This window comes from Rutilus rutilus (assembly GCF_951802725.1).
Source record: "Rutilus rutilus genome assembly, chromosome: 20".
In the NCBI taxonomy this organism is placed as follows: domain Eukaryota; kingdom Metazoa; phylum Chordata; class Actinopteri; order Cypriniformes; family Leuciscidae; genus Rutilus; species Rutilus rutilus.
The window spans coordinates 31809549-31834987 of NC_140225.1; the positions used below are offsets into that span (position 1 = coordinate 31809549).

General features: G+C 39.3%; 1 protein-coding gene across 1 annotated transcript in view; it reads right to left on the bottom strand.

The window, feature by feature from the left end:
* Positions 1-25439, bottom strand: part of LOC311279340 (exportin-5-like) — a 50318-nt gene that overhangs the window by 18942 nt on the left and 5937 nt on the right. Inside the window, exons 2-24 of the mRNA XM_084390760.1 lie at positions 25216-25337; positions 23186-23258; positions 22957-23094; positions 20611-20799; positions 20458-20484; positions 16521-16706; positions 12620-12696; positions 11543-11572; positions 11352-11445; positions 11188-11259; positions 10962-11087; positions 10782-10872; positions 9377-9505; positions 6151-6224; positions 5905-6063; positions 4895-4936; positions 4723-4812; positions 4292-4491; positions 4133-4205; positions 1420-1601; positions 1192-1292; positions 636-726; positions 336-472 (exon numbers count right to left, since the gene is read on the bottom strand). Coding sequence (XP_084246886.1) covers positions 336-472; positions 636-726; positions 1192-1292; positions 1420-1601; positions 4133-4205; positions 4292-4491; positions 4723-4812; positions 4895-4936; positions 5905-6063; positions 6151-6224; positions 9377-9505; positions 10782-10872; positions 10962-11087; positions 11188-11259; positions 11352-11445; positions 11543-11572; positions 12620-12696; positions 16521-16706; positions 20458-20484; positions 20611-20799; positions 22957-23094; positions 23186-23258; positions 25216-25337 — 2503 coding nt within the window. The remainder of the gene's footprint in view (positions 1-335; positions 473-635; positions 727-1191; positions 1293-1419; positions 1602-4132; positions 4206-4291; positions 4492-4722; positions 4813-4894; positions 4937-5904; positions 6064-6150; positions 6225-9376; positions 9506-10781; positions 10873-10961; positions 11088-11187; positions 11260-11351; positions 11446-11542; positions 11573-12619; positions 12697-16520; positions 16707-20457; positions 20485-20610; positions 20800-22956; positions 23095-23185; positions 23259-25215; positions 25338-25439) is intronic.

Genomic DNA, 25439 nt, shown 5'->3' on the forward strand with positions numbered 1-25439 from the left:
AGTTTAACTTTTATCCCAGTACTTCTGTGATTATTGTAACACAGAAATAATGATACTGTCTGATTGAAAAGACTGTTTGTGAAGCTGTTTCATAACTATACATGACAACTGCTCTCTCTGGTTCAGTGGCAGCGCCAACACAGATCTGAATGTCCGTTGTGATTGTACATGTCAATGGTATAACAGACAAAGCCGAATTGTTGTCATTTAGGAATGAGATTGCATGGGTGTTTGAATCGAGATTGCGATCTTTAACTGATTAATCGTGCAGCTCTACTTTTTAGCATATTTAACTAATAGCAAAAAAAGAGAGATTTATTTGATACAAAGGATATGGACTAGGGGACGGAGCCTGTGGTCTGGAACACTGTCTAGATGGATGAAGGCGGAACCACCGATCTGCTCTGCCAAGCCTTCTATTGCATAAAAGTCTTGTTGCAAGCAGGGACCAGTATTCCCAAGCAGTTGGTAACTTTAAAAAGAAAATGAGAAAAAGAGAAAAGGGTAAACAGGTTTGGGAAAGTAGATTACACCATTGGAGAAGAGTTATTCTGTTATTGTTATTGGAGGAGAAATATTCTATTAAACAAACAAACAAAAAAGAAAAATCAATCATTGAACTTGATTGTTCCAACCAGTTTCTGTAGAGTGAGGAGAAGAAGCCTAGCTCAACAATGTTTCTGTACAATGGAGCGTCATAGGAATCTAAAAGTGGTTGAGGAATTCCTGTAGGAAACAACAGGAGTCAAGATAACCGGGATAACCGGGGTTAAGATAACTGGGGTTTGGCTTTTAAAAGACAATTAATATTCAGTAATACCATCGATTCAATTGCACTGACACTAGCGGATGAGAACACAATTTGAATAATAATATTAAATAATAACTGAATAAATGACACTTGTCTTGTGTAGAGCTGCTTATACCTGAATTGAAATTGTTTCATAATTGATTAACTGCAACACTGACACCTTTACTGGACTAAACTGAATTAACACTGATGAGCTGAATAAATTACACTATTGTCTTTTGTAAAGCTGCTTTACAGCTGAACTGATGAAATCTGCAAAAGTAACTGTTATTTTCCTGTTTATTACTGTGAAGCTGCTATATAAAGTGTAATATAACTTGACTTAACCAGTAAAAGTAAAACCTAAATTACGGTGTTTAGAAACCAAAATAGAAACCTACCTAATTCAGAATTCTTCTCTATATCCATATCATCATAGACTCTAGTAAAGGTCCTGCTAAGCCGGTTGACGTTCTCTGGCAAGAACAAGCTGTTTTGGGTCCTGAAAGGATGAAGAACATGCAATTACTTACAGAAAAACCGTACATATACACAAGCTAATCATGATTATTATCACATATCTAATGTCTTATTTTGGGAGCAAAATTTCTAGAAATGACCTAATGTACCTGATGAGGGCCAAAAGGTTGGGCAGAAGGGCCTTCACCAGCTCTGCACAAGGGTTTCTGTAGATGGGGGTCCCATTAGAGGTAGTGCTGATCACAAAGCCACCTGCTTTTGCCTCCTTGGGATCAGCAGGCCATCGAGCACGCTTCACAACTCCAAGTATGGTGTACACACAAAAACTAATCTGCCATAAAAGACACAAGCCAATCAAAGCCACTCATATTCACATCTATTAGACCAGTGTTTCACAACCCTGTCCCTGGAGGCACACCAACACTACTCATTTTTTAACACATCTGATTGAACTCATCAGTTCATTAGAAGAGTCTCCAAGACCAGAAATTAATGGGTAAGATTAAGCGTGCTCCAATCAGGGTTTTTGGGGTCGATCACTGACCTGGAAGCAGAATTGGCCGATAGGATCACCGATACTGCTCACTGAAATAAAAAAATACTATTCTATACTATTCTACTATTCTTAACAACGTTTTTTAATTATAAAAAAAAAAAAAGAGATGAAGAGATGAGAAAGTATTATGAATATTGACAACTCCTTATTTATTGGCAAGCAACATGTGCAACATATTCCATTCGTTCTCTTAGAGGTGATTAGGAACAGCTTAGAGATGAACAAATACAGCATTATAGCAATAAATAATAACAATAAAAAACAGAAACTTTTTTAATCAACAGAAAGTAATCAAATATAAAACAACACTACACAATCTTTACTGTATAAATTAAATATAGATTAATCCTACTAAATCTACTGAAGAGATTCAGAAGTGATTTTCTCTGTCTTTTGTTATTTGATTTACATTAATGACAGACAGCAGCAGATTTGCTGTCACTTTAAGACGGAATACACTGATCCAATATACTGTTACACGTGCAACTTATTTTTTAACCAACAGTTTACGTACACTTAAAAGGGACCTATTATGCAAAATTCACTTTTACATGGTGTTTGAACATAAATGTGTCGGCAGTGTGTGTAAACAACCACCCTATACTGGTAAAAATCCACCCACTCCTCTTTTTTTAATTCCCATAAATTATAGGCAGTGTCTCAGAACAAGCTGTTTGCAGATTGTAGCATGTGAAGTCGCAAATGCTTAGGCCCCGCCCATGACTGCTGACGGACTATAGTGAGCTGTACACAGTCAGCCATGTTTAGCTCCTCCCAGAGAATTTAACAGCAGGTTTACTCTTTACAAGAAACAATTCAAACTAAAAAAGATTTTCACCAGAATTGGCTCACATCATCTTCAGACTACGGTGGCAAAAAGGTATTAAAAGCTTTATGATAAACCCAACCATTCTAAACCCCAAAGCGGAAAACGAATGCTGAAGAGCATGCCAAAATGGATGTGTATCCCTAGCATGAGCCTAAACCAGATATACACCAGATTTCAAAAACGGAATTTATTTTAGGGGGTTAGTAACTTCATGAGCTGAAAAAAGTGATTTCGCTACCACCCCTGCACTGCTATCGTGATTTTTCTAGTACTAGGGGTGTATACCTTGCCAAAAATCACTATGAGACTTTGTCCCCCCAGATGATACCGATGGACCAAATTTGGGGCCCTGGCTCATGGACTATATGCAGTTTTCTCATATAAGCCAATTTAAATTTTGTCGTAAAATGCAGAATTTTACGAACAGATTAACGTATTGTAAAAAAAACAAAACAAAAAAACACCTGTATGTGTCATTAAGACCTTCTGGTCAAAATTTATAATGAAATTCAAAAACTCTTGATTAATTTAGCCTATTTTAATGATTCCTTGAGTCATACCAAGAACAATGATACCAATAATGCCAAATTTGCTTTCACCAAAAATCGGCTCAGATCATCTTCAGACCATGCTGGCAAAAAGATATCAAAAGCTTTTTCCAAACCGTTCTTGAATAACGCATCAACAAAGTTGATGGCATATGGTGCCAAGGTGATTCTGAGGCTGTAACTTTTTGCATATTAGCACCAAACTTTTTGTGTCATTGTCTCCTCACACTGACCATATAACATTCATTAGGTAACAGCGTCACCTATTGGTTGAAAGTGATAAGCAATTTGTTCATATTACAAGTGATTGTATTTATGATTTTTTTCAGCCATTTTGACTAAAATAATATAGACATTTTTTAATCACTCATTGCTCTGAAGCTCCCAGACATGCTTGCATGACTTCTTTGCGCCCATTCTTTTGAGCTGCTTGCAGATATATTTATTAATAGAATTTTATTGTGATTATTATGAAATACTTTAAGAAAATAAGAAACATATTATAATAATATTACACTATAAAAAATAAAAAGAGTAATACAATTAATCATATTTTACTCTGAAATTACAACACTAATATTTATGTCTTGATTTCTTCATTATCAAACGGTAAGCCATCAAGCTTTCATTTTGATGGGTTGCCGGCAAATAAATAAATGCGCTGCCGTTTTCAGAGTAAAGGCACTGTATGTTAATTTACATGCTCGAAGCGTCTCATTCACGGTAAATGAACCAAGCTGCTCTGAGACACAAAAATGCAGTGCATCATGAACTACATGTGTAAATGATGCGTTTCACTCTGAATCTGATAGCACATACAGTATATTTACTTAATTAAATTTAAGCCTGAGCAATATGACAATCACACTAAGCCATATAGCGATATTCATCTTATTTCAATATATCATGCATCCCTAGGGCACACTTACCCGTGACCTGTTGATACCCATCTGGTCCTCGGCACCAACATATGCCAAGAAGGTAGCAGGATCCCATAACACGCTACACAACACAGAAATAAAAGAAGGATCACACATCATTCATTCATTTCAACAAAGGCCAGTCTGGGTAACAACGTCCATTCATACCTCCTCATCTCCTCTGACAGCCACTGGGCAGTAACAGGTGCCATGAGTTCATCCAGGAAGGCTTTCTGCTTGTTATAGTCTTTAAACTGATTGCTGATCAGTATCAGGGCTTCCATAAGAGCACACTTCTCTATCGGTGTCAGCAGCATCTCATTTGAGAACAACCTCTTCACATGCTCATACATCATATCGAAGCATGGCTGCAATGCATGAAAAATAATCTATTATCATTAGCGTTTATATCAAAAGAGAATGCTAATATCTCACATAATTTCTTAAGGCTGATATCAAATCCTTTATCAAACTGAAAAGTATCTATTTTGAAATCCTTTTCCGAGCAGCAAAACGAGCAGAACAAAACATAACTACAATTAAATAGCATGTTTTGCATTGTGGAGAACTGTTTTTTGTACCTGCATGCTTTAACATACCAGAATAAGGTCAGAATAATCTTGACACATCCTAATGATGGAAGAACAGGCATGTCTTCTGATGTTCTTAAGCGGTTGCGTTTGAGGTTCCTGAACACATCCACTGAACGTCAACAAGAGTGTTTGATTAGAGAATGATATGCAGATATGTTTACAAGTATGGGCACCTTACCTTGCGTTCATCAACCCATTCAAACGTGATGGCAGTAAATATCTTAGAAGGGAAAAAAGATATGTTGGTAGGTCTTTAACGAATCTATAATGCACTAAATAAAACATAATACAGGCTATTAATACATAAAAACAATAGGTAAACAATATGTAAATGCATGACATAAGACTTTTTATAAATACAACAGCAGAGAGAGGACAAAAAAAAATTATGGGGAGAAGGGAAGAGAATATAGGGGGTTAGAAAACATTTGTTAACCAGATTCAAACTCACATATTACTGATTGATTGATTCTAGATCATAAGCCGTATATAACTGCACCACAGGCAAGATAGATGACATTTTTCGCAGATAGATACAATAGATCACGATGCCAGCTGCGATTTCTCGCTCTCCCATCTCTCCGACAGCGAGTTACACACAAACCCGCCTCCCCTCACTCACTCGTTTCATTTACTCCGGATGAATATTGTTGGTGTAACAGGGCTTGAATTTCAGTGTGGGATTGTGCGTATTACGCATAATTTTACTCATTCCCGCAAATTTTGTGATCACACTCAAAGCGCGCGAACATAAAGCCGCCTCTCAGTGCTAAATTGAGTTCTTTTTTGCTGCTTCTCGCACTTAAACAGTCAAAATACACACAAAATAATGTCAAAATGTCGGCCTTGGCGATTATTCACATAAACACAGTCAGATATGTGTTAAATAAACGTAAACAGTTGAGAAAGAAAATACATGTGTAACAGTATGAGTGGGTGCATTAGCTCTTAAAGTAACAACAGCCTAATATACCTGCTAAATTATGAGATAATATAAAAAATATCTATATGGCAGTTTTTCCCAGTGGCCAGTGAAAATGCTGAGTGGCTGGTAACTTTGGAAAACCACTAGTGGAGAGCAAAAACGGGATTCACAGCAGATTCCTGTGCAAAATGTTGCCGTCCAACAGTAAATATGACCGAACCTTAATGCTTTACAATTTTGAAACACCAGATTATATCTCTTACCTTATAGAGTACTTGAGGCAGGAAGTGAGGTTGGTGTTTGACGAAGGGAAAGATAGTGGATATGATGGTAAGAACACAGGACAGAATGAGAGGATCTCTTGTCTCATAGTTTACAACCATCTGCAGCAGCTCCATGCCCTCATCTATGGGAATGAACTCCTACAGGAGTGGGAAAAAAAGTCTCAATGATAAGATCTGCTTTAAATCCCTCACTGCTGCACCATGAAAGAAATTGGATGGTCTTGCCTCTTTTTCGAGGATTTTGAAGAGCTGTCCAAATACACTTTCAGTGAAGCAAGTCATGGCATCCCACTGAACCGCTGAAGGGGAAAGAGCAGAACAGAGAACCTTCTCTATTTTAGCTTCAACAGATAACAAGACAAAAATAAAGGCATGTTAAAGGAACGTTCTATGGTAAAACACAAGTACCAGCGATTAACATCAATCGATTATTGTGTGTGGTAACCAACATCAGTGGAACTTAATTTGTATAATGGTGTTACAATTTTGAACATCAGTACAAGTCTATGAATAAAATGAATAAACATGAACATTTGTAAACAAATGAGGGGCCTCCTCATGAATGAGAATCTGTTCATATCAGAATGTAAATCAAACTCAATCTCATTCCACAAGGAATCAAGGCGTTATGACATAGGTACACTGATCAGCCAAAACATTAAAACCAATATGCAGCCAAAACAGCTCTGATGAGGGATGGACTCCACAAGAGTCTGAGTGTGTCCTGTGGTATCTGGGACCAAGATATTAGGAGCGGACGCTTTAAGTGTGACCTATTATGCACATTTTCACATGATATAATATAAATCTCTGATGCCCTCAGAATGTGTTTGTGAAGTTTCATCTCAAAATACCACCCAGATTTATTATAATGGCTTGTCAAAGTTGCCCCTTTTTGGGTGTGAGGGAAAATGCTTGTCCCATTAAATGCAAATGAGTTGCGATCATTTATGAGCTTCGGATACTGGAACAACATAACAGCCGAATTTCTCTCAGGCAAAATGTCAATAATACCCATTAGCGGAGTGCAGCCTTACATGTTTTAACCGGAGTCAGACACAGATGGACAGACTCAGGAAGAGGCTGCAACTGTTAGGGCCCTATCTTGCACCCAGCGCAATTGACTTTGTACACCGACGCATGTATCATTCCTATTTTGCACCCAACGCACAGCAGACTTTTCCCTCCACAGACGCACGTCGTAAATTAGGGAATGAACTTGCGCTCCGGGGGCGGTTCAGCGAAAAGAGGCGGCGTGTTCCGGCGCAAACGTTCCCTGGTGCTATTTTGCAGTTCCAGAAAACAATTCCTCTGTCTTTTACGGCCCTGACGAGAACGTCGGTCTCCTCGGCTGTGAACCGCGCCTGGCAAATCCGCCGTTATAATAGCAACCCGCCATGGAACAAGCACGCCTGCTCTTAAAGGGAATGTGAGATGATGCTCTGATTGGTTTATTTCACGTTACGCCCAAACCACACCTATGAGTAATGTAGCTACTTCAGACTAACACATTTTAGATTTGCGTCGGGCGCAAGAGTCATTTATCCCGCCGAGATCCGTCCACAAAGTTACTTGCGTTTCGCGTTTGATACTTGTGTTTCAGATCGTTAAAATAGGGCCCTTAGACTGTACATGGATGTTTCTGAATGGTTAGTGGATACATTTATGTAACTTAGTTGCTGTGAAGTTACGTTTATTCATCTCATCGACTAGCCTTTACCTTCATCTATAAACTGTTGTATAGGTGCTCGTGTGGGAACTGTATTAGGATGCCCGCAGATCATCACCAGCCGTGGGCAGGGTTTCCCTTCTCTTATGTAGGAGTGGGGGGAAATTTGACACAGCTTGTTCTGAGAGATTGATAATGATATATTAAAAAAAAAAGTATTTGGGTGGATTTTCACCATTATAGGCTGGTTGTTTACACACACTATGGACACACATCTTTGTTCAAACACCTTATAAAAGTGAATTTTGCATAATAGGTCCCCTTTAAGTCCTGCAAGTTGCGAAGTGGGCCTCAATGGACTGGATTGGTTGACCAGTTCTGACGCTCCCCTCGTGCATCAATGAGCCATGACCCTGATGCCAGTTCACCTGTTGTCCTTTGTTGCACTAATTTTGGTAGGAACCAACCACTGAATACTGGGGAAAACCCCATTATGCCTGCTACAGACTGTGCGATTTCGGCAATCCTATAATATCATTACAAATCACACTGTACGACATGGATATAATAAACTTGTGTACGACATGTATGTAGACTGTACGATGATGACACCTATTGAATCGTAGGCTATGATGCAAGTTTGTATAGAAGAATAAAACGTCATCAGCATGTGCTAGTGGTAAACAAAGATCTCAGATATAGCAAGATGAATCGCACTTTGGCAATTGCGTTTTTTATTTGCGCTGAAAGAAATAGGAGGAAGCGAAAGAGGAGAATATGGACGCAGTCATGGCTAGGAAAAAGGGCGTCTTTAAACCTCTCTAACTGTACGACGTAGGACCACCGTTTAGGAGCCACGACCACAGAATATCACCGCGATTGGTCATCTTTCGTCGGGGACAGCTCAAAATCATACAAAGTGTACCAGGGATAAAACTTGCTGTTTTGGAGATGCTCTGACCCAGTCATCTAGCCATCACTATAGAGCCTTTGTCAGAGTCACTCAGATATTTTTGCTTGACCATTTTTTCTGATTCCAACACATGAAATACAAGAACTGACTGTCCACTTGCTGCCTAATACGGTATATCCCACCACTTGACAGGTGCCATTGACACAATATAATCAATGTTATTCACTTCACCAGTCCATGATTTTAATGTTGTGGCTGATCAGTGTATGTACATAGAATAATCCCCAATTTATAAATTTGACCACATAGTGAAATTGTGTAGGACAAGGCAAGAGTGATGGGTCAAAGTAAGAGTTCAAATGTGCATAGTTTACTGGATAAAAAAAAAAAAGACTGATCACTCTGATAAAGCAGAAGCTTACATATTTTTGATGCACTCTTTGACAGTTTGTTCAAAAGGACACAGATGTATATTGTATATAACTTGTATGATGGTCTCACAAACCAAAAAGAAATGTGATGGACTATTGTTCATGAAATGATTTTCTGCTCTACGGTGATTCTTTGGAGAAATTTTAAATAACCTGGCATATCCTGAGGTTTAATGATTATAGCTGTGTCTGAAAAACAGGTCTTAATTCTTGTCAGAATTCTACCTCATTATGTAATCTCTGCATTAAAATAATGTTTCCAATGCAATGAACCAGGGCTATGAAGGATATGCGTCACACTAGCATAGTTGTGACCAAAAAATAATAATAATAATAATAATAATAATTCAGAAAGCAGCAGCACATTTACAAAAACAGCATAAACTTTTGGCAGATAAAAAAGTACCTACCATAAGAAAATGTAGCAACAATACTCACATGTTGTATTCCCAGTATCTATAGGTGTGTTGATCTGATACTGCACCCACTCCCTTGCAATTTGAAAGGCTTCAAAAGGGACAATTTTACAAGCCAGACGAACTGCTTCCCCCTGATGAGACCTGAAAGCTGTTTAACAAATATTGTTAAGGGGTAAACCGAACAGTTGCACATTTTTATAGAAAGAGAAAGAAAAAAATATCAATAATCTTTAAAGATACAATAATATAGGTTGTATTCATATTCTTTCTTTGTGATCATTTTCAAACCATTTTATTTCTGCCATAACTTTACACATCACACAGGGCATGCACTGGTTGGTGTGGGATTTTTCCTTCTTCTGTTATTAATTTTCCTAACCACATCAAATTCAATCACATCATATTCATCATCCGCCTACAAGTCCATGTTCTCTCCTGTCCTCTACAGTCAGTGAATGGGCAGAACCAGCTGGTACCATCAGAAGGTACAAAATCAAAAACTGGAACCTTTAATCTCTCTCTCTCTCTCTCTCTCTCACTCACTCCCTCACTCCCTCACTCCCTCACTCCCTCACTCACTCACTCACTCACTCCCTCACTCACTCACTCCCTCACTCACTCACTCACTCACTCACTCACTCCCTCACTCACTCACTCACTCACTCCCTCACTCACTCACTCACTCCCTCACTCACTCACTCACTCCCTCACTCACTCACTCACTCACTCACTCACTCACTCACTCACTCACTCACTCACTCACTCACTCACTCACTCACTCACTCACTCACTCACTCACTCACTCACTCACTCACTCACTCACTCACTCACTCACTCACTCACTCACTCACTCACTCACTCACTCACTCACTCTCTCACTCACACACACACACACACACACACACACACACACACACACACACACACACACCCTGTGGTGAAACAAGCTACAGATTGATCTGACTGCACTGACACTATTTGATGAGAACTGAGCTGGAATATGACTTCACTGTTTACTGAAGAGCTGCTTTATAGCCGAACTGAACTTATTTAATAATTGATGATCTTTACACTGAAACTGAATCAACACTGAACTCACTTAAGCTGAACAAAGGATTTGGAAAATAATAATCAGATAATTACAGGATTGTATATGTTTAGTTTATGCTCAGTACAAGAGTAAAACAATGTATTGTTAAAAAAAAAGGGGAAAACTTTGGGGGAAAAAATAATTTTAAATAAGCAATGTAGTCAGTAACTGGGTTTCTGTGTTGTCACGTTGTCATCAGCTAAAGATTCTTGCTGTTAATCAACATGAATTGCTCTGCAATGCATTGATTTACTTTTAAAAGTGTGCAAAACCTTTAAAACTGATGTGATGACAGTGCGTTTAACTTACTAGTTACTAACCAACAATAACTCACAATTAAAGAAGCAGTTGAAATCTTCATCACTATCAAAGTCCACTCTGGAGAATTCACAAGCTGGACAATCATTCTTGGAGGGAAATCCAGTCTGTAAAAGGCAAACAGAGCAATTAAGTATGATTAAGTATGATAGCAATTACTCAAAACTGCTCTGTGTCTGGGAAACACAGCACTTACTTTCACAAGATTGATCCTTGCTGATCTTAAATATTTTATGGTCATTGGGCCAATTACAGGATCCCTCGAAATAATTTCATGTCGGAATAAGTTTCCCCAGGTCGTTTGCGTGGACGACCTCAGAAACTGTTTAGAGTCATATATAAATACATGGTTAAATATAAAATGCAAGATTTAGTAAAAAATCTTAAAGGTTGACCACTGAGTAGCTGTAATGCAGTTCAACCTGGCTGGGATGAGTAGTGAAGGCAAGAAGAGTTTCCATGTATTTATTCAGGTTAACAGGAACTCTAAAACACTAAAGAGAAACATAAATATATTCTGCATTTCTCATAAGGGAAAAAAAAGGATAAATGATACACAACAGTGATGCTCATGTGACCACCTCACCACTAGAGAGCAGATTTGGCTACCCAGGGCACAGAGAACCTGACACAGCCTCTTCAAAAAAGTGTATCTTCTTTCCACAACAGCACCCGATGATCTGAATTGGACGATGGACAGTTTTGGTAAAACTAACAGGAGAACTCCGTTGTTCTAAACTAAGCTTGAGTTGGTTTCAATAGAAAATGTAAACTCACTGGTTACACAGAGCTGCACCATCTGCCAACCTACAATAAAATAAAAACCAAACAGCATTTTGCAGTCATTCGAACAGTATCATTTAGAGTCATTTAGAGAAGGGTTCCTCAAATCTGTTCCTGCAGGGCCACTGTAGTTTCAACTCTAATCAAACACACATGAACAACCTAATCAAGGTCTTCAGAAGTCTTTTCACACTTGACATAGTTAACCCTGGGTCATGCTTCACGTTTCACACTGCTCATAATTTACCCGGAGTTAACAATTAATCCTGGGCATTCATAAGGAAACGTTTCACATTGTACCTAAACCATGGGTTAACGTCCTTACCTGCATACTCACGGTGCCAGTGTCACTGACTGGACAAAAGCAGCACGTGACCTGTTTACTTAAAGGCCCTAGCTGTCATATTCACGTTAGTTTGGACTCGTTATGTTTTGTCATCATCTGCCTTTGTCCTCATTTGTTGTCACGGACACAAATTATGTTCAGCTGTGCACTCATCAGTCACCATCATTACCACCTGTATGTTCAGTTCTGTTTCGGTTCAGTGTCTGGTGTTGTCTATGTATAGTGTGTGTTGCTACTGCCTGTTTGCCCGTCCTGTGGAATATTTAGTGTTATTAAACTTGTTGGAACTTTATTCATCGCCTGTTTGCCTGCAACCACCCGTGACACTAGCATTGCGCCATCCTGATATTTGCTGACTGTAATAGCAAGTTTTTTCTGAGTGAACGTTTCGAACTACAAAAGGTAAGAATGAAACGGTCTCTTCTTCACTCCAACTGTCGCATACAAAAAATTGGTCCAGAACAGGGTTTCATATGCAAGAGTAAAAAGCGGTGCTAACCCGCATCTAAATTACAAGTGTGAAACGCTCTTTTACCTGGGGTTAAAAGCAGTGTTTAGAACGACGATAACCCATGGTTAAACGCAGTGTGAAAAGTCCTAGAGATACTAGGAAATTGCTGGTAGGTGAGTTTGATCAGGTTTTAGGTTAAACTCTGCAGGACAGTGGCCCTCCAAGGCCAGATTTGAGGAACCCTGATTTAGAATAAGCTTAAACGTTTACTTACTGTGCAGCAGACAGGATATAGTTCATGATGACATCATCAAAGAGTACCAAAAATGGCTTGCACTCCTTTAAATCACCCTGTGGAAGAAAAGAATTTGCTCAATCAAAAACACTTCAACTGATCACTCAAACATAAACTCTTGACACTATAAATAGCACTAAAATTAACTTCACACAACATAGTGCTGCTAGTCGAGGCTTGACAGTAAAGGGATAGTTCACCCAAACATGAAAATTAGCCCATGATTTACTCACCCTCTATCCATCCTAGGTGTATATGACATTCTTCTGTTAGATGAATACAATCGGAGTGTCCTGGCTCTTCCAAGCTTTATAATGGCCGTGAATGGACGGTTCTGTTTTGAAGTCCATAAAAGTGCATCTATCCATCATAAAAGTGCATCTATCCATCATAAAAGTGCTCCACACGGCTCCGGGGGCCTTCTGAAGTGAAGCGTTGCGTTTGTGTAAGAAAAATATCCATATTTAAAACTTTATCAACTAAAATAACTAGCTTCCGACAGACGGCCGTACGCATCGATTTACGGCAAAAGAGTAACCCTTGACTTGATGCATTGATGAACGCGGAAGTGCAGAGGATAGAGCAAAACAAAACACCAATCATGAATTAGAAGTCTAAAACAAGAATTTTTAAAGATTAATGTCAGAGGAGCTTGAGTTTGTTGTCCAGCCCTGTTTGTTTGAACCGCTCCTACATCCTACGTCATACATCATAGTGTTACTCTTTTGGCGTACAGTAAGTCGACTTGCGTAGGCCGTCTGCCGGAAGCTAGTTATATTTTTCTTACACGAACGCAACGCTTCACTTCAGAAGGCCTTTTTTAACCCCCCAGAGCCATGTGTAATACTTTTATCATCGATGAATGCACTTTTATGGACTTCAAAACAGAAATGGCCATTCACTGCCATTATAAAGCTTGGAAGAGCCAGGACATTTATGTTTGTGATGCCACTTGGAAATATTATAAGGAAACATGGAATTAGTTTCCATTGTTATGCTGATGACACTCAAATATATATTTCATCACGGCCAGATGAAAACGCTAATTTATCCAAATTGACAGAGTGTGTTAAAGATATAAAAGATTGGATGACGCGTAATTTTCTTTTATTAAATCCAGACAAAACAGAGGTATTACTTATCGGTTCAAAAAACCGCCCACAAAACCTTTCACAATACAACTTTAACATCGTAGGATGTCCTGTTACTTTATCCTCTACAGTAAAAGACCTGGGTGTTATACTCGATTGCAACCTGTCTTTCGAAAATCATATTTCGTATGTTACAAAAACAGCCTTTTTCCACCTTAGAAACATTGCTAAGCTACGTAATATGCTATCAGTTTCTGATGCAGAAAAGTTAGTTCATGCATTCATGACCTCGAGACTAGATTACTGTAATGCTTTATTAGCTGGTTGTCCTGCATCCTCAATAAACAAGCTACAGTTAGTCCAAAAAAGCCGCCGCTAGAGTTCTTACTAGATCAAGAAAATATGATCATATAACACCGATTTTAACATCACTGCATTGGTTACCTATAAAGTTCCGTATTAATTACAAGGTATTGCTACTGACTTATAAAGCCCTAAACGGCTTAGCTCCAGTCTATTTAACGGATCTTCTATCGCCCTATAATCCATCGCGCTCTTTAAGATCACTAAATTCAAGGCTTTTGGTCATACCTAGGATATCCAGATCCACCAAAGGAGGGAGAACATATTCACATTTAGCCCCAAAACTCTGGAATAGTCTTCCTGATACTGTTCGTTGCTCAGACTCGCTCTCCCAGTTTAAAACTAGATTAAAGTCGCATCTCTTCAGCCAGGCATTCATATAATATTTTTAATCTTATAGTTCAAACTACAATCCGGCCTCTAGTTCATAAACGCCAGAGGAGAACTGGCCCCCGACTGAGCCTGGGTTCTCCCAAGGTTTTTTTTTTCTCCATTGGGTCACCTGATGGAGTTTTAGGACACCATTAGGTCACTTAATGGAGTTTTTCGGTTCCTTGCCACTGTTGCCTTTGGCTTGCTCAGTTGGGGATATTTTGGGGATATTTAATTTGATTATCAATCAATAAATTCCACTAGAAACAAACCTTGTTGTATTATTTTAATTTAATACTGTGAAGCTGCTTTGATACAATCTGTATTGTGAAAAGCGCTATACAAATATACTTGACTTGACTTGACTTTGTCTCTTACTCAATTCTCAGTGCCACTTGAGTTGGAAAAATAGAATACAGTGCAATCAGTCGGACGTACAGTGGATAGTTATAAAAATAATTCAAATAGTAAAAAGATGACACATAGATAAACTTCTCATCTAGTAAAACACAGCTGTATCATATTTTGCACAGCTGCTTGTTTTACTGTGAGATTTTCCCATGTTGATTGTACTCTGACTGTGGTGTTCTTTCGGCGCGCATAAGTAATCTATTGGAGATTGGAAAAGACCTTTCAGTTGACATTTCAACTAAAGAATGACACCAGATTGCGACACCTCTATAGCTCTTGCTCTCTCCCTTTGTTTTGCTTGAGTGTAATGACTGAATATCCTCAGTTGTCTGACGCTGCCGTGAAATTACTTCTTCCTTTCGCCTCTACTTATCTGTGCGAGGCCGGATATATTGACTGCCTTAAACAAATTACCGAAATCAGCTCCGGGTGAAGGAAGACATCAGGCTTGCCCTGTCCAACATTGAACCGCAAATTGCGCAAAATTCACCTGCTGATTCCTACAATCAACATGCTATTTTATTCAGAATGGTGGAACTTATATAGAACATACAAATACAAACTCAATTAGAAAGTACAGAAAAAAGCAAGTGGACTTGGTACATAGGCTTATTATTAGAGTCTTATTGTACATTTCCTGAATACCCCAATAAGTGACGAACCTGGCTGGGACATGCTTATTGCTCAATGTCTACTTTTTTTTTTACTTTTTTTTTCTTGCAAAACATACAGAGATGACATGTTTATGACATACAATTTTGTATACAATATACAAAATGTATTAGAGTAAACAAAGAGCAAAAAAAAAAAAAAAAGAGAGAAAAAGAAAATGAGGGTAAGATATTACTCTATACATCAGTAACATCGTAAACATTTTTGGAATTGTATGTTTAAGTAAGTTTCATAGGTAAGAAATGTAAGGTAATGTAGGGTCCAAAGATGAAACGGCAATTTTTAAAGTTGAGACACTCACACACAGATAAATAAAGCATATTATAAAAACTTCTTTGTATAAAATTGCAACAGTTTTGTTAACAGCAATAATACGAAATTTCTATCCCAAGAACAGCTATTCAGCTGATGCTGCGTTGTCATGGGAACATCCCAGGTGAAAATAATGAGGAAATTACTTTGGCTAAATCCGAAATTGCCCCCTAAACCCTCATTCACTATTCCCTATGTTAGTCCACTTATTCAGAAGGAGTAAATGAAAACGAGTGAGTGAATTCGGACAGCCGATGATCGTACATCGGCTGTACACAGCTGGGTTCGTCACTTATTGGGGTCCCCGAAAACATTTCCTTTGTGTTCTGTGCTATTTGCAGCGCATTTCTTTATTTGTTTGTGTTGTGAACTTTTGCAGCGTGTAGCTGTATTTGGTTGTGTTGTGAGTATTTGGAGCACATGTGTGTTGTAAAACTGATGAAGATGTTCTCTTAATTTGTTGTTGTTTTTTCTATTTGCATGTGGTTTCTTAAGTTGCAGCGCATTGAGCTCTCTCAGCCACCGTAGAAAAGTGTTAGTGTACTAGACTCCAATGACAGCAATGAGTTGCAGCATAAATAAATTAATGTGGAAAGTTTTATTTCAGAAAAGCAGCTGAAAAGAGAAAGTAGTATAATGTAAATGCAGCAATAACTTACTTTCCTACTAATGGCAATTAGCAGACACTCTGCAGCTTCCAACTGAAGCTCGGGTTCGCTAAGCAACAGGCACAAGATCTCCAAAAGACGGCAGTTTTCATTGGTGATGTGGCTCAAATCAACCCAATTAATGTAGCCAGCCAGAGTGTTGAGAGTGGCCACACCAACTCGCCAGTGAGCTTTTGTCTGGGAGTAAAAGACAAAAAACACAGCTAATTTCATGTGACAAATGCGCTACTAGATGGTGAATGTAGAGCAGATAGACTGCATTAAGAAACTGTAAGAAAGCATTTAAAAATTAGATTAAAGAACTTAAATACAATTACTCAGCCTCAAATCCTTTGTGGAATCCTTCCATCAAATGTGTTTAAGCATTACCCGAGAACGGATTGAATGTAATATTTGAATATATATAAAAAAGTTAGCTTTTAGCAATTATGGTCTAAAGATCATCAGAGCCAAATTTGGTGCATATCTGATGAACAAAAACAATTCAAAATGCCTGACAAGTAATATTGAAAAATCGGATAAAAGCCAAGTTCCTCCACTTGGCTTTTGTCCGTTTACATTTATGCATTTTGCAGACGCTTTTATCCAAAGCGACTTGCATTGCATTTCAAGGTACACATTTTACATTCTTATCAGTTCTTGCTTTCCCTGGGAATTGAACCCATGACCTTGGCGTTGCAAGCGCTCTACTGTTTAGGCTACAGGAAAGCTCAAATACATTACCGTAAGAATTTGAGAATATATCAATCATAAACAATTACTGTACAATAATTTTTACTGTTAATTTTTATCATTTGCTTTGCTTATTTTAGCTCAGGGGACCTGTTCAGAGCCGGCAGTAAGGGTATATGGCACCCACAAAAAAAAAAAAAAAACCTTGGGGAGCTACAGGTGTCGCTGGGATGAACTCTGGACGGGGACAGAAACTTGAGCTCCCATTGGACCTTGGGCGAGGACAGAGACTGGAGTCACTTCTGGGCTCTGGACGAGGGCGGTGACTGAAGTCACTTCTGGGCTCTAGAACGAGATAGGACGAGACTCTAGAATGGCGGCGGCCATCTTGAGACGAGGCTCTGGAATGGTGGCGGCCATCCTGGGATGAGGCTCTGGAATGGACACGAGTTCACTATCGCTTGAAAGGACGATGGTGAACGGGGACTCACAGCTGGCCAGCACCCACTCCACAAAAGCCTTGAAGTTCACTCAAGGTCCCACACCTGGCAGGCGTGCCTTCGTCTCCGCATTGAGGCTAGTGTGGAAAAAGACACTCAATGATCGGTCGGGGAAGGAGGTAAGGCACGCCAGGTCGATGAACGCCGCGGTGTGGGCCTCGAGAGAATGTTGGCCTTGGTCCATGCATAGTAGAAGCACAGCAGGATCCATCTTATCAGTACTGGTCCGACCTTCTGTCACGGCAAGTAGACACAGGAGAGGAAGATGGGTTGTGAATAGTGAGTTTATTTAACAAGAGTGCAGTGATGAGGTGAGCAGGTGAGGAAGAGTCCAAACGAAGATCTTGGTGGAGAGACAGAGAGAAGGAAGACGCTAGAGACAGGGGGAATAGTGGAGCCCTGGAGGCTGATGAGGACGTGGCTTATTCGGAGCAGGAAGCCTCCAGGGCGGTGCTGGTTCAGGTGGCTAGGGCGGAGACAGTAGCTCAGGGGACCTGTTCAGAGCCGGCAGTAAGGGTATATGGCCCCCACAAAAAAAAAAAATCTTGGGGAGCTCCAGGTGTCGCTGGGATGAACTCTGGACGGGGACAGAAACTTGAGCTCCCATTGGACCTTGGGTGAGGATAGAGACTGGAACCCCCAAAGGACTCTGGACGAGGGCGGTGACTGAAGTCACTTCTGGACTCAAGTTCAAGTTCAAGTTACTTTATTTGTACCCAAAGGTAGATTTTGTTTGCAGTAGAGTCCTCATACACACACATGGAAAACAAAGGAACACATATCACACATCATTCAACTTAAGACAGTAAAAATTAGGAAATGGCAACAATTAAAAAATAAATTTAAAAATGAAAAACAAGTACAAAAGTAAAAAAAAAATTCTTACTGGTCCAGAGTAAATGAATACATACATAAAAGCAAAGTAAACACCTGTGCAAAATATAGCTATGACTTATTCCTCAGTGTAATGGCTGCAGGGACAAAACTGTTTTTGTGTCTTTTTGTTCTACACCTGGGGATTATAAACCTACGCCCAGAGGGTAGAAGCTGAAACTCTGTGTGCAATGGATGGGAACTGTCGTTTAAGATTGAACCAGTTATTCGCTGTAACTGTTTTGTGTACAAGGTCTCCACATTAAGCTGTGGCTCACCAATCAGCCTGCTAGACCACTTTACTATTTGGTTGAGTGAGTTTTTATTTTTCAAAGAGAGGTTCCCAAACCAGGCTGCTAGCGCAAATGATAAAACTGATTCAATAAAAGCGTGGTAAGAGGGTCATGATGGATTTGTCAATATGGAAATGACTTAGTTTCCTCAAACAGAACAGGCACTGATGCCCTTTTTTACACACAACTTCACAGTTAGTTTCAAATGTGAGTTTGGAGTCTATTATCGTCCCCAGGTACTTATACAATTGGACACATTGAACAGTTTGACCTTTGATTGATGTAATTTCTTGTTTGGATTTTATTTTATTTTTAAATCAATGAGCATGTCATTTGTTTTGGCTACATTTAGTTGAAGGTGGGACGCCTCACACCATTCAACAAAGTCATTGATGACTGGACCATGACCTGTTTCACTGTCTTGGAGCAGGCTAACAATTACTGAGTCATCTGCGTATTTAATTATAGTCCTGTTTTTTCAGGACGAGGACGGAGACTGGAGATTCAGGTGCGGCGGCGGCCATCTTTGCAGAGGGCTCTGGAACGGCGGCGGCCATCTTGGGACAAGGCTCTGGAACGGCGGCCATGACGGGACGAGACTCTAGAATGGCGGCGGCCATCTTGAGACGAGGCTCAGGAATGGCGGCGGCCATCTTGGGACGAGGCTCTGGAATGGACACAAGTTCACCATCGCTTGAAAGGCCGATGGTGAACAGGCACTCACAGCTGGCCAGCACCCACTCCACAAAAGCCTCGAAGTTCTCTCGAGGTCCCAGACCGGGCAGGCGTAGCTTCGTCTCCGCATTGAGGCTAGTATGGAAAAAGACACTCAGCGATCGGTCGGGGAAAGAGGTAAGGCAAGCCAGGTCGAGGAACGCCGAGAGAGAATGCTGGTCTTGGTCCATGCATAGTAGAAGCACAGCAGGATCACATTTTTTTTATAAAAATACATGACTTCTTTAATATTTTCACAGTGGACGTTCTTAATGAAAAAATAAGTGTTTTCAATTATGACATTCAAGCACATTTCAAACCTAACGGTTCTAATATCGGATATAAATAACCAATACTATAAATAACCAATACATAAAACCCTGTTAGATGTAGGAGAGTTGACCAGATCTCAGATTTTCAACAGACTTCATTTGAAATTTACTCAGATGCTAACAAATCCATTCTCATTAACGTGTTTTAGCTATTTGCATGCATGCAACAAGGTTCGATCTGTGCCAGATATCAGTTGTTGTTTTTTTAAGAAAAAAAAAATAATAATTTGACAATTACTTAACAGTGTAAATGCTGCCTACAAAGTTAGTTGTGTCTGGAATTTACATTCAAGCTAATTGGGGTCTCTGGGTTCTAGCACTTTCATTTAGGCTTTGGTCAGTCAAAATCATGGGTTAAAAAATCATGGGTTATCTTTATCTATGTTTCACACTGTTCATTTGTTACCCTGGGTAATTAATTAATCCTAGAAATTCATGTTATGTTTCACACTGTAAATTAAACTTTTTTGACCCCTAATAAGAACAGCACTAACCCCTTCCAAAAAATTATACCTGATAAATAAAAATAAATAATCCGACTCACCTTCAAATCCAGACCAGCAGCACATTTCTAGAAAACAACATGAATAAATCTATTCAAATAATATGAACGTGACAATGTTCTGTTGCATGCACCAGACTGTAGAAAGTAGAAATCATTTAAAAAATGTTTTGCATATGATCATGAATAACTCACCAACTTGTTGTACTCATTCATATGAAGCTGCAGAATCAAAATGCCACGCAGGAAGGAGAAGATTCTGTCCATATTCACCGTAAGGTTGTGCTGGATATCTAGCCGTCTTTCAGTGGGTAATGTCTGAAATGTGATCACGTCCTCAGCTAACCGCAGCAGGACAAGCATTACGAGTTCTGTCTGAGCATCCTAAAGAGAATTAGATAATTTATTCAAATAGACAATGATTATTTTACATGCCATTATTTACTAGGGCTGCCCTTGAATAAAAAAATTTCTAGTCGACTAGTAGTCGTTCATTTAAGCGATTAGTCGACTAATCGCACGTGTATATTAATAAGTCATGTCATAACAATGAGCCTTTAATTGCATATATATATATATGAAGAGTTCAGATGCAAAAGCCTCTAAGTGCCATCTGAAATTTTCTTCTAGAATGATCATTTTCATCAAGCTCGTACATTTAAGTTCAGTAATTTCACTTAAATAGCAATGAAAATTACCTATTAATTGTCATTTAAGTGAAATTACTGAACTTAAATATACGAGCTTGATAAAAATGATCATTCTAGAAGAAAATTTCAGATGGCACTTAGAGGCTTTTGCATCTGAACTCTTCATATATATATCACATGGCCTAATCAGTGCTCAAGCACACGCATAAAGCTTGCCACAGCGCACCGGCAAAAGTAACAATTATGAATGTGTCGTGAAAAAAACCCAGCAAGGATTACTGTCTAAAACATTTTAATAATTTATTGATAATGTTTTCTGTGTTTTCGGCTGCAGAGATTAAGTCCACGATGCTGACTCGTCATCTTCGCATTAGTGGACGTTCCTATATGCACGTTTCATACGGATTAATCTGAGAATATTTGTTTTCCATTTGAATTGGTTGACAATCGTTTGATATTTCAAGCTTTCTATGGATATATTTCTCATGTCTGTGAGGCAAGCATCCTATATTCTGAGTTTTGGTTCATTTATGTGACTCGCTGCAGTTCAGGGCGCATTGTATTAGTTTTCAATATTTTACAAAAGTACAAAGTTGTTATTGTGAGTTTACACAAATAAAAGTAGATAATTTCCAGTTTGGAATAATGTATAACTCTTATCTGTATGACCAAAAAAGACGGAGTATTTTAAGGAATGCAAGTGATGGCGCCGGCACCTCCGTCATGCAGTAAGTGTGCTATACTTTAGCTTCCACAGCACAAACACTGCGCCTAATAATAGCACACATTTAATCTAGGTTAACGTTAGAGTGAGCAGCCATGTAAAGTTTATACTACTTACATGTTTCAAATGATAAGCCATATTTGAGGTTGATGGACGATAGGCGAACGTTTGGATTTTCTGCCCGACAGACTGTAATTACCACATGACCTGCCGTTAACGATCTGTCCTGACAGACAGGATCAGACTGACTGGAGTTTTTTTTTTTCTGTGACTTACCGACTAATAAAATCTTGGTCGACTAAGTCTGTTAGTCAACTATTAGGGGGCAGCCCTATTATTTACTAAATCTGAATGCAAAATGCTTAGATCAACAGCATGTTTTCACACTGACTCCTGAAGATTCCTGTAGAGTTTAGTTCCAACCAGGTGTGTCAAATTTTACAAATTATATCTCAAGATTTTGCCAATTACAATAAGAATTAAAAAAAAAATTGTGTGTTGGTGTCTTGGCTAGTTTGGGCTTGTCGTGTCCAGCTAAATCCCAAAGCTTTTAATTTTCTTCATATTCTGTGCAGTACTCTATGGAAGCTTACATCAAAGCAGACTCTCTCTGCCGTCAACATGTTGCAGACACCCAGAACTCTACCCCAGAACCCATCATTTCCACATCCCTAATCGTGGCCCGAGTCCAGTGGGACCGCAAGACTGAGACACCATGGCCCTGTTTACACGTGGTATTAAGATGCGTTTTGGACGATCGGATCACAAGTAGACGAGGGAGACACATTCCCGTTTACACCTGGTGTTTTAATCTGTCTTTTTCAACCATTTCTGTCCTGATTTCTTTGAAGGGAGGGTCTATGGGCGGGTAAATGTATGGGATTTTGCAGATCTTTCGATCTAATGGATGAATCAAGTTCAAGCTATTTACATATGAACGAGCCCGGAGACGATGAAAAAACATACGGAGATTAGGTATATTAGAAAGCAGGAAAAAAAAAACAGACCCTGTTCAGTGTGGAGACATCTATTCTTCTTATTATTCTGGGGTTTGGATGTGCACACCTACTTTGTATTTTTTGGAACTAAACTCTGACAGGAAAGCATAACTTCAGGAGCAGGATGAAGCAGACCTGTCCTACAACATCAAGCCAAAGCTCTTGATACCCCCATAGCAGCCAGGACCTCCATCTCATTCAGCATGTCGGGCCAGTGCTGCGGCCACTCTCTCTTGATCATCTCAACTACTATGCGTGAGAGCGCATCCTTAACATGACATTCCTCTTGCAGAATTGGATGTGTACCCTAAAACAGAACATTAAGCCATATGAATAAATAAGGAATCTTCATAAAGCATGCAATAAGATAATTCAGTAGACAATTCCAAGATGCTCACATTTGACAACAGGCCCATAGTGCAGTTCTTCAGCCGGAACTTTTCTTGTGGTGCCATGTTATTCCACTGAAACCTGTTCAGAGAAGAATGTGTTCAGTTTAGTGTTCAATGTTCACTATACCTATGTTTCAATCCACCCAATTTGGGAAAAAACTAATTCGCTCAACTGAGGTGGATATTTTTTGTATCAAATAAGAAGACATGCATATAAACTATGAAGGAAAACCATTTACAGAATAAATTCCTTGATGCATTAACTCGCGTGACTTTGTCCCAACAGAGGATGTGATTGGATAACTGGACTAACCAGCAGACCAATTTACTGGTATTAAGACGCGTTTTGGTCGATTGGATCACAATTAGATGAAGCAGACACATCCCGTTTACACCTGATATTTTAATCTGTCTCTTTTGTCCACTCTCAATCACTTCTGTCCGGATTTCTTTGAGGGGAGGGTCTATGGGTGGATAAATGGGCGTGTTAGTGCGTGTTAGGCTAGATATCAGGAATTAACATTGTGCTTTGTATGACTTGGGTCTCCAGTCGACACACTAGGTCAGTAGGCGGAGAGTAGGCATCTTTTGTGGCTGTTCGAACACATTCGACCACATGAAACTACGAAAGCCATCCGGTCTAAAGCAATTTCGACTACTTTTGGAAGTGGTTCAAATATTTTAGACCCCGTTTACAGCTGTATTTAGAGAATCGTCCAAATGTGATCCTATCGACCAAAACGATTAATACCAGAGGCCTGTTTCAGATAGGAGGTTAAGTGAAAACTCTGAGTACGTTAACCCTGAAATGAGAGAAACTCTCGGTTTTCCGTTTCAGAATGGCAGGTAAGTCAAGCCCGTTTCTGAAAGAGCGATTACTTGTTACCACGGTAACTTACCCTGTGAACCTAACCTGGTCGGGAGCAGGTTTTCTTCGGTAAACCCAGTTTCATTCGGTCTCATCCCCGTAAGTGACATTTAATTTTAATGCTTATTTAATGTTTTTCTTACTAAGTTTTTTTGTCTTATTTTAAGTATTCGCATTTTCTATATACAAAATTTTGTCTTAAAATTTAAGAATTTAAAAATGCACTTAAATCAAGTTTCCGAAAATGAAACCGATTACTGTATGGAATGGAAGGATGCCAGATGGAAGGGTAGAGATATATGCTGTAACCACCACCACCACAGCTGTTAAATAATATATCTATGTGGTGTTTTTAATATGTTTTAAGAAAAACCATGTGCGTATTTTCTCCATAAAACTGCAGTGAACCAAAGACGCTGGTGTTTCTGATGTCACAAACTACCTTGTAACCAATCAGATCAACGTGTGATCGTCAACGAGTGGATCTCTGAGCTGCTTGAGTGAGTGGAGGCGGGGCTCATTTGCATATTCATAGAACCGCATATACTAAATGAGGCAAGGGTGAAAAGGGGAAAAACATTTAAATACGTAATTTTGGAGATCAAAGAGTTTTAAGGGAATCAATTATTGACTACAGGGGGACTTGAATATTGTACCAATACTTGGTATTGTGGCCATCTCCTCTTCATCCCCCCATTTTACAAGCTGCTGCCTTCTTACTGTAGGCTGAGAAGTCGTCAGTGCACAGCATTTCAAATGTGGGTTTGTTTCTTCTGAAATGCCTGAGCAAAAGTCTGTCATCAGAATGATTTGGTTTAATTCCCTCCCAGAAGCGTCTCACACGATTGCATTCCCAAATACCAGCATCCGAACGCAAGAGAACATGACAGCGTTTATTGCATTTCGTCTGCGTGCTCAACTTATTTATGATGTACAAAAAAAGAGCCACAGATTGCAGAAACTTCAAATTTTATAACAGATATTCTGCGAAAATTTCCCAGGAAGTGACGATTTTAGTCTCTTGATCACATGGGGTGGACACAGTGCTTTATTCGCAAATGCTTTACGCGCTATTTAAATTTTGCACACAAGTTAAATTCTCAACTTAGGATGGAAACATACAGTAGCTATTGATGTACACACACACAAAGGTGTTTTAGACACTTACTTGACTACATGCTCCAGTATCTGCAGCCCAAAGTGTCTGACCACTGCCGTCTGTGATTTCTGCGCTAACTGAAGTCCACATTCAACGCAGAAGGTACTTTTCTCTTTGAAATCTTCAATAAACTATAACAACAAAGAAACCTATTAAAACATTTAACAACTTAACATCTAGTAGGGCTGCAACACAAAATTCATGGATCAGTATACCTCAGTTTTGGGGTGACT